The 15,083-nt window shown below is 33.0% G+C and overlaps 2 protein-coding genes across 8 annotated transcripts in view; both read right to left on the bottom strand.

Annotated features, from left to right (window-relative positions):
- Ipo11 (importin 11) overlaps positions 1 to 15,083 on the bottom strand; it is a 210,906-nt gene that overhangs the window by 47,352 nt on the left and 148,471 nt on the right. For all 5 annotated transcript variants that reach the window (XR_006854389.2, XR_009227979.1, XM_046456311.2 and 2 more), the window contains exon 27: positions 14,320 to 14,441. Coding sequence is in view for 3 of the 5 variants with exons in the window: in XM_046456311.2 (XP_046312267.1) it covers positions 14,320 to 14,441 (122 nt within the window). In the remaining 2 variants the exon portion in view is untranslated. The remainder of the gene's footprint in view (positions 1 to 14,319; positions 14,442 to 15,083) is intronic.
- Lrrc70 (leucine rich repeat containing 70) lies at positions 1,033 to 12,366 on the bottom strand. 3 transcript variants are annotated; one of them, XM_046456321.2, is made up of 3 exons: positions 3,629 to 11,879; positions 2,871 to 3,140; positions 1,033 to 2,087 (listed from the first exon to the last, which is right to left on the bottom strand). In XM_046456321.2, exons 2-3 carry the CDS (start codon positions 3,127 to 3,129, stop codon positions 1,228 to 1,230), a joined length of 1,119 nt encoding a protein of 372 aa, XP_046312277.1. In that variant the 5' UTR covers positions 3,130 to 3,140; positions 3,629 to 11,879; the 3' UTR covers positions 1,033 to 1,227. The 3 variants fall into 3 exon arrangements, with proteins under 3 accessions (XP_046312277.1, XP_046312276.1, XP_046312278.1); XM_046456320.2 differs by having other exon boundaries at positions 1,033 to 3,140; positions 3,629 to 12,366; XM_046456322.2 differs by lacking the exon at positions 2,871 to 3,140 and having other exon boundaries at positions 3,629 to 11,840.

Genomic DNA, 15,083 nt, shown 5'->3' with positions numbered 1-15,083 from the left:
AACTGTACTGAATTTTAGTTCCTTAAAAGCACCATTCTTCCTCTTTCTTTACTTCAGACTCAGTGTTATTTAGCTCTCTTTACTCACCTAATTTCTATTTATTCTTCATGATCCAGTTTTTTGGGAGTTTTTTTGTTTGTTTTGGTACCAGAGATTGAACTCGGGGAACTTGACCACTGAGCCACATCTCCAGCCCTATTTTGTATTTTATTTGGCGCCTCACTTTTGTTGAGGCTGGCTTTGACCTTGCATTCCCTCTGTCTCAGCCTCCCAAGCCACTGAGATTACAGGTGTGTGACACTACATCTAGCTCATGATCCAGTTTTGTTGATGCGTTTCTCAAAAAGCCATCTCTAATCTTCACATATTAAAACTAATAACATTCTTCAAGTACAATACTTACCATATTATACAATAACTATGCACATTTCCTTTTTTAAAAAAATAGCTTTTTAAATTGTCAATAGACAATTATTTTATTTATAAAATTATAAAATTATTTTATTTATTTATAAGTGGTGCTGAGAATCGAATCCAGTGCCTCACACATGCTAGGCAGGTGCTCTACCACTGAGTCACCACCCCAGACCACTATTCACATTCTCTAGATTTCAAGCTCTACCAGGAATAGAAACCATGTTGCTTTTTTTTCATAATTATAATCCTAGCACCTACGCAGCAATATAGTATGAAATTAAAAACATCAGCTATAGTCAGACTGAAAGAGTATCACAAACTGTGAAAGCCTGGAACAATTACTTAAACTCTCTCTGCCTATTGTTTCCTTACCTGCAATATGGACAGTATAACTTTCTAAGATTGTTTATAGCGTAAACACAGTATGTGAAGTAGTTAACATAGTGCTTGGTGCACAGAAATGTCAGCTACTAACATTACTTTGTACAGTATCTATCAAAGAAAATATCTGCTGAATAAATACACTATTCACAATGATTAAAATCATATATTTTAATAACACTAAACTCATATAATTCATGATATTTCCAAATAAAGCATATAATTCTATAAAGAGTTCGGATTTTTTTTTATTTTTTTAAATATTTATTTCTTAGTTGTAGTCAGACACAATATCTTTATTTTATTTATATGTGGTGCTGAGGATCGAACCCAGGGCCTCGCATGTGCTAGGCGAGCGCTCTACCACTGAGCCACAATCCCAGCCCCCATGTGACACTGTCATTTTCTTATTGCCAAAATTTAGCTGAGTTATAAAGTAGAATGTTCAAAGAGAATGACCTGTGCCTCACTTTCAGGAACAATTTGTTTATGAAGTTGAATCTGCTCTAAAGCAGGGCTTTCTGGAGAATTGGGGGAGGTATTACAAACTGGGGCACTTACATTATACCTTGCTGACTGATAAAAGCTATAATATTCAAGTCTATTTTCCTCTGAATTTTCTGGTGCCTTTAGTTTTTGTTTAAATTGAACAACTTTGTAGATCAAAAAAATGATTAAAACACAAGCTAAGATAAAAAAAGTTAGCAGAATGTCAAAAGCCTCATTCAACTTCTCAACTTCTTGGGTACAAATTAGAGATGTCTTTCCTGACACTGAAGCAGTATCAATCTGTAGAGCACTGTTTTGTTCCAAGTTCAAGTTAACAGAAGAAGTAAGTTGTATTTGCACAGGCAGCACTGCAGTGGTCTCTAAAGGATTAGCAAAGGTATTTTCTTGAAAAAACCTATTGGCAGGTGAAGTACGAATTCGTTCCCAGAAAGTAACGCTCTCAGTCTCAATGTTTTCCAAATGTTTCCCATTTGTGGATACTTTATGCCAGGCCATCATTAATGCAGTGGTCTTGTGATGAACATGAAGAGGTTTTACAGCCCAAAGTCTGGATACATTTGTTGAAGACGGAATGCAATTTGTAATGTCAGTCCATTTAATGTAACGCAATGCTCTGCCACGCATGGATGGGGGATTCTGACAATAGATGTTTAGGGTAATGGAGGAAGATGCTAGCCAGTCTCGAAGGCCCAAAAGTGTGCAGTTACATTCCCAAGGATTAGAATTTGCCTGAAGATGAGTCAGTGAAGACAATGGCATAAAGACCCTTGGATGTATGTCTGTAAGATTATTAAATGACAGATTAAGGATCTTCAAAGATGCTCCCATGTTTTCAAATGTATCATTATCAATGCTGATTAATCTGTTTCTATCTAACTTAAGATAAATTAAATTCTTTAACAAGCTAAATGTGCCAGAATTTAAATTTTGTAAATAATTATGACTTAAGATCAAATATTTAAGATTATTAATTCCATTAAACCCATTCCTAGCAACATTTTTAATGCTTGAATTTTTCAGGAGGAGATATTCCAAGTTGTTAAGTCCTTTAAATGCAAAGGGCTGTATTGCTTCAATGGGGTTATGAGACAAAGAAAGTCTTTTAAGACTCTTAAGTATTTCAAAAGCATTTGATGGTACTTTCGTTAAATTATTACTTTCTAGATATAAACAATCAAGGTTTCCAAGATGTTGAAAGCCTGAATCTGATATCCTCACTATTTTATTGTTTGATAAGTGAAGTATCCGCAGAGCAGCCATCCCAACAAAGGTAGCACTCCCGAGGACAGTGAGGTGATTCCTCTGTAGATTTAAATACTGAACTGAAATAAGATCATTAAACACTCCTCTAGGAACAAAAGATACTTGATTAGACTGTAAATGTAAACTACGAAGATTTGAAAGTCCCTTAAATATTCCTGGATCTAAGTGTTTTATTAAATTATTATTTAGATATAGAAAACAAAGACTTCCCAATTGAACAAAGGCTTTTGGATACACATACAGAATGCTAGAATTATCCAAATACAATGCTACAAGAGAATGAAGTCCTGTTAACTCACTTTCTCTTATATGAGATATATTATTTCCAGTCAGATACAGAAAAGCTGTACTTTCAGGAAAATTCTTAGGAATACTTGAAAGGCCTAAGTTACGGCAGTTTATTTGTCTCCCAGTGCAGAGCCGACAAACAGATGAACATCCAAGTATCTCTTTACAAAATAATAATACAAGATAACAGGTAACAAGCAGAAATAGTTGTAGGCAAGGCAGAGAAAACTGTAATCCACACATAGCCCTGTTCTTGATTTTTCTGTTCATATCAGAATTGGCTATAAAAAGAGAAGGTGAAACTGTAAATCATCAGAGTTCTTAAAATAAAAGTTTTGTAATACTAAAACTTTTGTACTCTAATTAGGATCAACCACCAATATATCACACCTTACTATGGGTGACAGTGTAAAATCATAAATGTTTAGAATATGTTCTAGAATAATTAACACCTCCAAGCCATTAACCTACTTTTTGACAAAATGATAATTCAAGTTTAATGAACTGTAAAATGTTTGCTGAGTTAATGTAAAATAATACAACTGATCCTAACAAAGGTGACAAATGATGTAGAGAAGACAGTCTTGAATACATGTCCCTTTATCAAATTTAAAGTCCAACAGCAAATAAATTATAATGAAAATACATTATAGAACAAACTCTTTAAAGTACAATTTTTCACAAACTAAATTATCTTTCATTCAGCTAAAGGCTATATTTAAATAAATAAATATTTAAATAAAAATATTTATATTTAAGTAAATCTTACCAAGAACAGGAAATTCACATTATTAACACTCAGCTGAGTCAAGTAACGGTTCTTTTTAAATCTGAGGAGCGACATTTCTAAACTCCATTTCTTTCTGTGCCATTGCTGACCTCCAGCCCTCCACTTTTTTTTAAAAGTCACAGTTTGCTCAGGAAACACCACTCTTAACATTGGTTCCTCTACAGTCAGTGTGTAAAACAGAGGTTGCCATGGATACAGGAAACTGAGAGACAGGAAGTAATTTTATCTGTGTTTCAAAAGTATTGTTGAAAGGAAATCTCAGGAACTTATTTTTCAGAATGCATTTAGAGTTTTTCTAATGTATACACGTAAAATCCTCCCATAATTTAAAAATAAGAATTTTTTTAAAAAGGGTGATTTGCCAAACTTTAGATATTCAGATTCTAAATACCAATAGGCTCCAGCTATCAACAACAGATAATCATTAGTGGAAAAAACAAGTTGAAGTAAGAAGTAAATGCGGTAATGATTCTTAGAATTTTTTTTAAATATGTAAAATATTTTTGTACTTTTATTTATTTGTTTCAATTAGTTATACACGTATACATTTTTTAATACTCAGCATACTGAAGATTTCAACTTTATGCCCTAATCCTTTAAAATTAACAGGTAAAACCAAAAACTTAGAATAGTGAGTACGAGTGCTGTTACATTATATCTGTGCTCTTTTTCTAATTTTTCAAAACATTTTTGTGTGCAAAAAAACACTCTGCCAATTAGTACCTTAATATATTAAGGCATATGCAATGGGTTCCAAGAGGGATACCAAATTACTGACATAGGTTATATTCACAAGACAAGACACAGTGTGAAAGAGTGAAGGACTTCACCTTACATATATCTAAATTAGTATGAATCTTTCAGAACAAAATAAATCTGTCTCTAATGTAACTTTTAAGGTTAAGATTTATACTCCTGAGCAGGGTGCAGTGATGCACGCCTATACTCCCAACTACTCTGAAGGCTGAGTCAGGAGTCTCTCAAGTTCAAGGCAAGACTGGGCAACTTAGCAAGATCCTGTCTCAAAATAAAGATCAAAATAAGACTGGGGATATATGTAGCTCAGTGATAGAGCACCCCTGAAGTCAATCTCTAGTACCATTAAAAAAAAAAAAGTATATATTTACAGAACTGAATAGAAATTGTTTATATGTGATTTAATTATAATTTTTTTAAAAAGCTGATTGTTTAGGTTTTCTAATTCTGACTTTTATGAATATTACTAATATTCTTCAGGATGGGGGTGTAGTTTAGTGGGAGATCCTTTGATTAGCATGCACAACAGCAGAAAAAACAAAACAAAATACTGTCACAGTACACTTAAAATATCAGTGTAGCTCTCTTGATATTAAAACAGCTTCATTTTACAACCAGATATTTAAATCTTTAGATAATGAGTTATTTTCATATTAAATATTTGATACAATACCCAGGGATCTACCTTTCTGTAACTACAAAAAAATCAGAGATACATACTGGATGACAGATCTTAATCAAAATCATTTACAATTCTCACAACTATCCTTTGTGTCTGGCTATTATTACTGCTATTTTATTAACAAAGAAACTATAAAACACTGGATGCAGCGGTAAACACCTGTAATACCATTTACTCAAGAAGACGAAGCAAGAGGATTATCATTTACCAAGACCTTATCTCAAAATAAAAATAAAAAAATTAAAAAGGGCTGGGGATGTAGATTAGTAGGAGAGTATCCCAGGATTCAATTCCACCCTCAGTACCACTCTCCCCCCACCGTACTCTCCCCAAAAAGAAAAATGAAAACAACACAACGAGTAACAGAAAAGATGAATTAGAGGCAGGGGCTACGTTTCTCAAGTCCATTTTGTTTAGTATTTTCAGTAAAATACAAAGTAGAATAAAGAAAGCATTGTCCATGGATTTTTAATTGCATCACATACCTCGAAGAGGGAAAATATCAGAGAAAAGATCCATTAAAATAAAAATAAAATGTAAAGGAGGAAAACCACAAAATACTAAGATCAGAATAATAATTCCATCTTCTACTCCAGAAGTTTCCAAAGCAGACAAAAAACACTCAGATCTTTGTGTGTGTGTGTGTGTGTTTGTATGTATGTGTGTGTATGTATGTATGTGTGTGTATGTATGTATGTATGTGTGTGTATATATATACATATAAAATATGTAATATATATCACATATAATTTTTAGATAATTATATTAAAGGAAAAGACAGAATAAAATAAATCTTGCATTTCTCAGGTTCTAAAAAATGAAAAAACACTGAAGTGATTGCAACACAGTGACTGTGTCTAAATAGTACACAATAACTTTCAGATTGATTTATTAAAAATTTCAACATCCAGCAAAACGAAGTTTATCTCTTCCTTCATCTAGGAGTTCATTCATCTGCTCTCAGAGACAAGTGATCATGACTAAAGAAGACCAGAAATCAACAGAGAAAAATGAAGGAATTTGAGACCTCCTCATTTTCCTTGCTATGATCATAGTGGCAAAACTGGCCAATTAAATTTTAGATTAGTACTCAAGTTTACTGATTTCCTCTCACACTTACTGGAAGGTAGATTTCCCTGAGCTTTGACTGTGTATTATTATTTCACAGCAATTCACAGTCTTATGAGTTTTAAATTCTTTAACATGTTTTGTTAAATCTTCATATGATTTCCACTGTGTGATAAAACTCTCCAATCTCAATTTTGATATTTTGATTTTGCTCTGTAATTAGCAAATCAAAATGGTTTCCCATAACCCTTTTTATTCCTACCGATATACATACACTACCTGCCTAAACAGGTTTCCCCCTATTTACATCCACGAAATCGACCCATTGAATTGTTTTGCTCTCATGCCTGCTACTAAACCATCTTTTACAGACTTTTGTCTTCAGTCTCATGCTTCAGGTATCAATACACATTTATTTCTTTTCCATTTAGATTCTGCCCTTATAAGAAAGAGATTGAATAAATAAAAAAAGAACTATCCTATTATCATCTTTTAAATATATATCATCTACAAAGGGCCCTGGGTTAACAAATTAGTCCCCAGTTTAATGCTATTGAGAGGTGGGATCTAGTGGGAGGTCTTAAGTCACTGAAGGCATGTCATTGGAGGGGACTATGGTATGCTGGTCACTTCCTCTCTCTTTTGCTTCGGATCATGAGGTGAGGGTTTCTAACACTATGTGTTCCCACCTGTGCTATTATCCACCATCATCTAAGTTTTGCTGAGAGAGTTTGTAATTTCAGATCTGAACTATACTAGAATTGCCCTTTCCTGCATGTACTTTCCATATTAATGGTTCTTATTTATGCCTATATTACCAATTTCCAGTTTATCACGATCCTTACAGTTTTAAATAAGAGAGAAAGAGACGGTGACAGAGAAAAGGATGGGGAGGGAAGTGGAGGAACAAAAAAGGAAATGTTGACAAGTTTAAGAGATGACTTAGTAAGTCCATGACAGAGTAAATCTCTAGAAACTATGGATAACCTTTGTGAAATTGATTATTTTCTTGTCTCAAAAGACAGTATTATGAAATGGATAAAGCTATATGAATGAAGGTCATGTTGAATAAAGGGAATAGCATATTGAAGTAAAGAGAAAAGATCTGGGAATCCGTCAGCATTTTGAGGATGACCCTTCTCTAACAAATAGCTATTGCTAAAGAGAAGCCCTACAATGATATGGGCTGCTGCTCAATAGACCATGAACTTCCTGTTAGCAAAGTATCTAAATGGAAGCTGAATGAACATCCAGAGATAATATGGAAGGAAAATTCATCACCAAGTAAAAGTTAATCTAAATAACACCTAAGACAATATTGAATGTCTAATAGCTAGTGCTAAAAAGCATCTAATAAAAACTTGCCAGAAGTATTTACAAACAACTACAAAGCCTTCCAGGGCTCCAAACAATAACATCTATCAGGCTTGAGAGTGATCAGATTTACAACTGTGGGAAAAGAATTCTACAAATATGCCTTTTTGTAACTGGAAATTGGTAACAAATTCTTAAAACCCATTCTGCTAACTTTTTCATACCTGGCTTATCTTGTATCTATACAACTTGGATCTGCTAAAGAAGCAATCATTTATCTCTGTTATTTTGGCAGGCAAAAAAAAAAAAAAAAAAAAAGCATCAAACAGCCTTTTTCATTCCAAAGCCAGTAATCAATAATCAATCCCTTATACATATCACAAATTTCTACTGTGTATTATAAAACAGCCTCCTACACATTCAGAAAAATTCCACATATAAAATCCTACAACTCTCAACCTGAAAAAGGAATATACAGTCAGAAAGAGTTAATGGAGCAGAGAAATCAGATAAGGAGAATATAAGATTGATTCCTTTTGCTACTGCTGGATCAGACATAGGTTAATTTAACAACTAAGTTGTTCTGTGGCTTGAAAAGAGTTCTCAATATTTTTCAGGTATATTTGGTTCTTTGGTCTGTGGGTTCTGTATTCATAGATTCAACCAACTACAGATTATAAAAACATTCAGAAAAAAAATTTTTCAGAAAATTCTGCTAAGCAAAAATTTTTTTGAATATGACACACACTAAGCACCATGCTGAATTCACAGGAATGAAATGATGTGTAGGCATTCTGCTATAGCCCCCCACCATTTCACAGGCCCTCAGTTTCTCTCTAGCACTTGCTATTTGTGCATGATTTGCCTTATGACCATATATGTACTACATAGTCAGGGTATGATGTTTGCATCTGTACCAAACATGTTAAGACTTTTTTACATTGTCATTATTTCTTAAACAATATAGCATAACAACTATTTACAGAGCAGTTACATTATATTCATCATCATAAATAACCTAGAAATGACTTAAAGTACACAAGAGGATGTATATAGGTCACATGCAAATATTACACTATTTTATATAGGTTTAGGACTTGAGCATCTATGGATTTTGGTATCTGGGGGACTATTGGTACCAATCCCCCAGGGATACCGAGATGACTATATAATCTCTGTAATTCTTATAGCAGCCCATGAGGTAGGGTACAATTATTACACCTGTTTCATAGATCCAAGCATCGTTAAAATAAACAATTCCAAATTCTTTGTTTTTAATCAAATCCCTAAGGAAAAAATTCCACACATAACAGAAAACAATCAAAAATTGCAATATTAGCTGACTTTGAGAGGATCTAAAAGATAATCTTTTAGATTATCTATTAAAAGGCACTGCTTTTAGATGTGAGGAAAGCACTGAGAATGTACCCCAAATTCATAAGCATTTTCTAAGTAGTGAGGACAGTAGACTGAAGACATAAATAAAGCAACAGAATTGTCTTAAGATGCTAGAGTACACTGAATAATAATCGATCCTAAAGGTGAAGTGAAATGTGTCCTTAATGCATAGCACGATGATCCAGCATACTACAGCAACCAAAAACATACTGATGTTTGGTATATTCGAATGTTGGGGTTGATATTAGAATAGGAAGCAGGTAGTATTGTAGTTCTGCTGTGTATTTCAAAGGTATAGAAAATTAAAACCAAAATGAACTGCAAAAGAATTACATTTAACATTATAACTACTCTGATAAATACAGCACGAAAGCAATTAAAGTAAGGTCCACAGAGATCTGAAAGTTACCACTAATCCTTTAATACCACTGGCATAAATCTTTTGAATCCTTTCTGAATAATAAGGTAAAATTTCCTTTGTTGTCTCTGCCACCAAACCTCTCTGCTTTCTTCTCTTCTTTACCCATGAAAATGAAATGGGGCAGAGGTACACTAAAATACTTGGACCTAAAATGTCTAGAATTTAGATTTGCAAAGGTAGTTTTTGAGAGTGCAGTATTAGTCTTTTGGCTTTTCCAAGTATCAATATACAGAATCCTTACAAATATAATCCTTAAATGGAAACTTTACACAAAATGACCACAGGAGGAAAACAGTGCATCTGTGTCTGCGCATGAAGTGATTTCACTGAAAAATTCGGTCAGAACAGAGAAACCTGTAACATACCACAAATTCCACTCCTACAGAATAACAGATTATTCCTACCTTTATAACTGCTACATCCAGGAGAGGAATTCTATTTGCCAGGACATATACAGAGTATTTCAGTGTCCCTATGAAAATGACACTGCCATGCAGCAAAGCCAGTCTAATACTGCAGAAAGAACACTGGGTACTACTTTAAGTAAACAAACTTCCTTTGGAAGAATCCATCAATACATAAAACAAATAGAAAATGCATGCATTTCCCTTCTTACAGTACAAAATGATATAGTAATACCAATAGCTTCTGTAACATTAATAAAAGCAACTAAATCCATTGAGTTCTTAATATGGATTATATAAAAGCAATAAACAAAAGAATCTAACCTCTATGAATTGTTAGTATGAATTATCAATACCAATTAAAATCCTATAAAAGATGTATTGTATAGTCAAAGAAACAGATATAACGCTCATTCAGAATCATAGCTGAAAAAAGATGGAAGATTTAAACTTAAGAACAGTAGGATTTTTAACACTGAGGCATATACTTATGATTTCATGGCACCCAAAACAATCAATAAATAAACAATAATCTATCAACTAACAATTAAAAGCCTCTGTGTCAAGTAAACTTCCCAAAGATGAGTAATAATATAGCAGAATCACTTAAAAGATGTTTCTACCACCTTGAGTGCTAAGGTTTGGTTATGGTGTGTCTCCCCCAAAGGTTCACATGTAGGACACCTGGTCTTCGTAGGGTGATGCTAAACAGTGGTAAAAGTTTTAAAGAGGTGTGATCTAATGTGATCATTAGGATGCTGCCCTTGGAAAAGATTAACATACTTCTTAAGGAACCCTGGTTAATTCCCATGAGAACAAGTTGTTATAAAAAAGAGTAAACCTGGGGGTGGGGTGGGGCTATAGCTCAGTGGCAGAATGCTTGCCTAGCAATTGTGAGGCACTGGTTTCAATCCTTAGCACCACATAAAAATAAACAAAATAAAGCATGCTGTCCATCTATAATTACAACAACAACAAAAAAGAGTAAACCTGGCCCCTGAATCTTTCTGGCTTCTTATCTCATCACGTGGTCTTTTTGGCACATGCTTCCACAACTGTGATGACATCTGCCACAAGGTCTTCACCAGAGGCCAAACAGATGGGGGTGCGAGATCTTGGAATTTCTGCCTATAAAACTGTAAGCTAAACAAATCTCTATTCATTATGAAATCCCTATTCTTTGGTATTTTGTTATACTGACAGAAAATGAACTAAGACAAGGAAATACTACTTCATACCCACTAGCAAGGTTACAATAAAAAATAAGTATTGGCCACAGAATGGAGAAAATGAAACCTTCACAGATTGCTAGTGGGACTATAAAATGACCCTTTGAAAAACAATCTGGAAGTTCTTCAAAAGATTATAAACACAATCATCATCAATACCCAAGAGAAATTAAAACCACATATCTATACACACACACACACACACACACACAAAAAAAAAATCTTGTGTACAAATGTTCATATAGCATTATTAATACCTGCCCTAAAACAGAAACAGCTCAAATGTCCATCATTTGATGAATGGTTGAACAAAATGTGATATATCTATCCAACAGAACATTACTTAGCAATCAAAGAAAACAATGATACATGCTACAATATGGATAAACCTTGAAAACATTATGCTAAGACAAAGAAGCCAGTCTTAAGAGACCACTATCATATGATCCCATTCATATGAAATGTCCAGAATAGGCATATCTATATAAACAGAAAGTAAATTAGAGGTTGCCAGGGGCTGGAGAAAATAAGTAAATGAAAAGTAACTGCTAAAGGGTACATTATTTCTTTTTGGAGTGAAGAATAAATTGTGGCAATGATTGGGCAACTGTAAATATACTAAAAAAACTGGATTAATTTTAAGTGGGTGAATTTACCAAATAAAATGTTACTAAGACTTCTGGGTGTGTCTGTCCATGTGTGTGAGAAAGACATACAAAAATATAAGAGCTAATTTGTACAGTAGAAAAAGTACTAAAATCTTGAGACTAAGGATTTACAGATAAAATATTACAACAGACTCACTGTTTGAAAAGATGAAAATAAAATTCTAGCATATTAAATACTCACTTAGGAAAGGTCATAATGATATAAAATTCACATAAAACATGTTCATAATTAACTGTAAATTATACCAAAATGCTATTCTTTGGAAAATAACTTTTACTTTGATTCTACTAACCTAATGTGTTCAAAATTATAAATACAAAATGACTTTGAAAATCCTTAAGTTATAATGCATTTCTAAATGCTGATAATACATGTTATTTTTAAGATATATGAGAATTATAGAGGAAAATGAGTATCCAATCTAAGCAAGCTTGGTAAATCTGCTACCCAGAAGATTATGATGCAGTTCCTCCTGCAAGCAAGCCATCAGATATAAACATCCAGCTGATTTTTTGCAAATCCTTTTTGAATTATTCAACTACCTTATGTTAAATATTGGTGACTTCCTTGAATCTAGAAAAGTTCTTAGAGCAGTTGGTCTCAAAAAGAACACTTTCATTTGAAATTCTTAGAACTCGATTATATGAAAGTGTTTTTGAAGTTGAAGGATGATTTGCCATTTTAGAGAGCAATTTTTTTTATAAAAAAGTTTGAGTATTATCATTCTCTTCTGTAAGTATTAGCTTTTGTTTAATTTATGCCTTTTAAGGAATATTCTTTAGAAAACATTAAACAAAGGCATATATAAATAAAAATCTGTATATTACTTTCATATGAAAATTAGCTGAAGAAAAGATTACTCCCTCTATGTATAAATAAAAGACCTAAAACAATGGAGAGAAATTTGGAAATTATTCCAACAAAAAGGATACTAGAAGCTTCACTGAACAATTAAAAACAAAAGATGGTATCATGCTCAGAAAGTGACAAAGAAGTTGTAACAAGAATAGTGTTCACATAAACATATATCTCAAGTAGTATTCTCATGAAATATGTAAAACAAACGTCCTTTTATCAAATTAGATATATTTTTATAACTCCTAATCTGTGCCATTTCTAGCCTCTTCTTAATAATCTCAATACTTTATTTATGCTAGACAAAACTCTTTATTAACTTTAGGGATTTTTCCATTCATTACTTTATTTAACAAACCTTTACAGAGCACTAACTACTGCCAAGGACTGAATTCTGTAACATTTCAATACAAAAAGCCTGAATAATTCTCAAGTTGATATTTTTTCCTTCCAAGAGAAACAGTAATGAGTTAAAATAGAGATCACTTAAATTTGTTTCCAAAAATTATATCAGACCACTGAATTTCACAGGGAGGCAAGCTTTTGTTTTGTGTATGCTCACCTGGGATGCAATATCAACTGGTAGTTAAAAGCACAAGTCTGGGAATTAAGATGTCCCAGTTCAGATTTGGCCTATGCTTGCTAGATCTCTTACCTTGGAAATGTTACTTAACATTTTTAAGCACTTGTTTGTTTTTGTTAAAAAGGAGATAATCAGCTGAGCTCAGTGGTACCTGCCCATAATCCAAGCTACTTGGGAGTTTGAGGCAGAAGATTGCCAAGTTTGAGGCCAGCCTCAGCAACTGAGCAAAGCAATGTATCAAAATAAAATATAAATAGGGAGGATAGGAAGGGCAGCAGAATAGACAATATAATTGATGTATGTACATTCCATGTATGTATTATATATCAAAATGCATTCTACTGTCATGTATAACTAAAAAAAAATAAATAAAAATTTTAAAAAAAAGAAAAAAAAATATAAAAAGGGCTGTGTATATCGGTTGGGAATAAAGCAATCTCTAGTACCACAAAAACAAAACACCACAAAGACAATAAATATTCTTATTTATATGTCCAAATCAACACACTTTGTATTTGCTTTATACAATTGAGAATTTTTACCATGTCTGTAAGTATAGCATAATGACTTCATCTACTTAAGGAGAAAAAAAAAAAACAACTTGTAAACTTCTCTAGATATTACAAATTAAAAGCCAACAAAATTATTTAATAATACTTTTGAATTACCATACTCTATAACCTGCTTTATAAAGTGACTTTGAAGTACTAGATGTTTAATACAACTCTGTAAAAAGAGGACCTAAAATAAGACTAATTAAATCTGGTCATTAATAAAAAATGGAAATTCATACAAGGATGAAATGAACTGGGAAATAAATATAACCAACTTAACCTAGAGCCCACATTGCTCAAAAACACATGTTCCAGCTGAGATTGGTGGCACACGCCTGTAATCCCATGAAACGAGGAAGCTGAGGTAGGAGGATCACAAGTTCCAGGCCAGCCTCACACAACTTAGCAAGACCCCAAGCAACTTAGTCAGACCCTATTTCAAAATAAAACAATAAAAAGGGCTGGGAATGTGGCTCAGTGGTTAAACTCCCACCCCCTCACCTCCTTCAATCCCCAATATTAAAAAAAAAAAAGCCAAAACAAGAACAAAAAAACGTGTTGCATTTTCTCCTTTCTAGATCAGTACTTTTCACATCATTATCTACTGCTAAAATTATCATCTACACTCATAAAAACAATACTGCCCAGAAACACAAGACACTATTGATGGCAGAAAATTTGAGTTCACATTTGATGTTTTTTTTAAAAAAAACAATTTTAAGAAAACATTTTCTTACCTATTATTAGATGGCAGAAGAGAAAGCAAAGCCAAAGCTGAAAGCTTTCTTCTTTCAGGCTGCGTAATGTTGTCCATTCGATCAACCCACATTTCAATCATGTTTCCTAAAAGCTGGTCCATCTGAAAAAAGAAAAGGAAAAAAAAAAAAAGGCAGCATCTCAAAATATTTGAAATTCTATTTACTCATGGATAAGTACTGTTAAAGGCTAAAACTTCCTAAATCTTAGTTAAAGTTCAATTATAGCAAACCACAGAACTGCAATATCTGATTTTGGGGTATGCCTTAACCTGGAAAGGAATAATTTAGCAAAACCAGAAATTGACTCTAATAAATCCTGAGAGCTAAAGAGATTTATTAAAAATCTGTATGTGGCCAATGATGACTTTAATAATTTAATAAATCACCAATAAATACATACTTCCTAGTACACTAAAAAGTACATATATTTCTCAAAATTATCAACTGGTACTTATTCAGTTGGATGATTATTATTAACATTCTATAATTTGCCAGACTGATTTGCTACTACTTTCAGAGGAAAGGACAAGCAGGTTGTAAGCTAAAATTGCAGAATTTCAAAGGAAAACAAACAATATATCCTAGGACAGTTATTCTCTAAATGAAAATAACATAATGTAGAATCATGTGGTAATTAATTTTATGTGATGAATCAGCTAGGCTAAGTTGCTCATTTATTTGGTCCAAGGCTAAACTAGCTTTTGCTGAAAAGGTATTCTGTAGATGTCATTAAGGTTTACAAT

The sequence above is a fragment of the Marmota monax genome, unplaced genomic scaffold, assembly GCF_021218885.2.
Source record: "Marmota monax isolate L192 unplaced genomic scaffold, Marmota_monax_Labrador192_F-V1.1 WCK01_AAM20220418_F8-fsc00037, whole genome shotgun sequence".
NCBI lineage: Eukaryota > Metazoa > Chordata > Mammalia > Rodentia > Sciuridae > Marmota > Marmota monax.
The sequence above is the reverse complement of the archived record's forward strand: the minus strand, read 5'-3'. Positions and strand labels throughout refer to the sequence as shown.

Bases quoted from the DNA above. Each gene is read 5' to 3' on its own strand.
- Lrrc70 (XM_046456320.2), bottom strand. From the start codon at position 3,129: ATGAACAGAAAAATCAAGAACAGGGCTATGTGTGGATTACAGTTTTCT.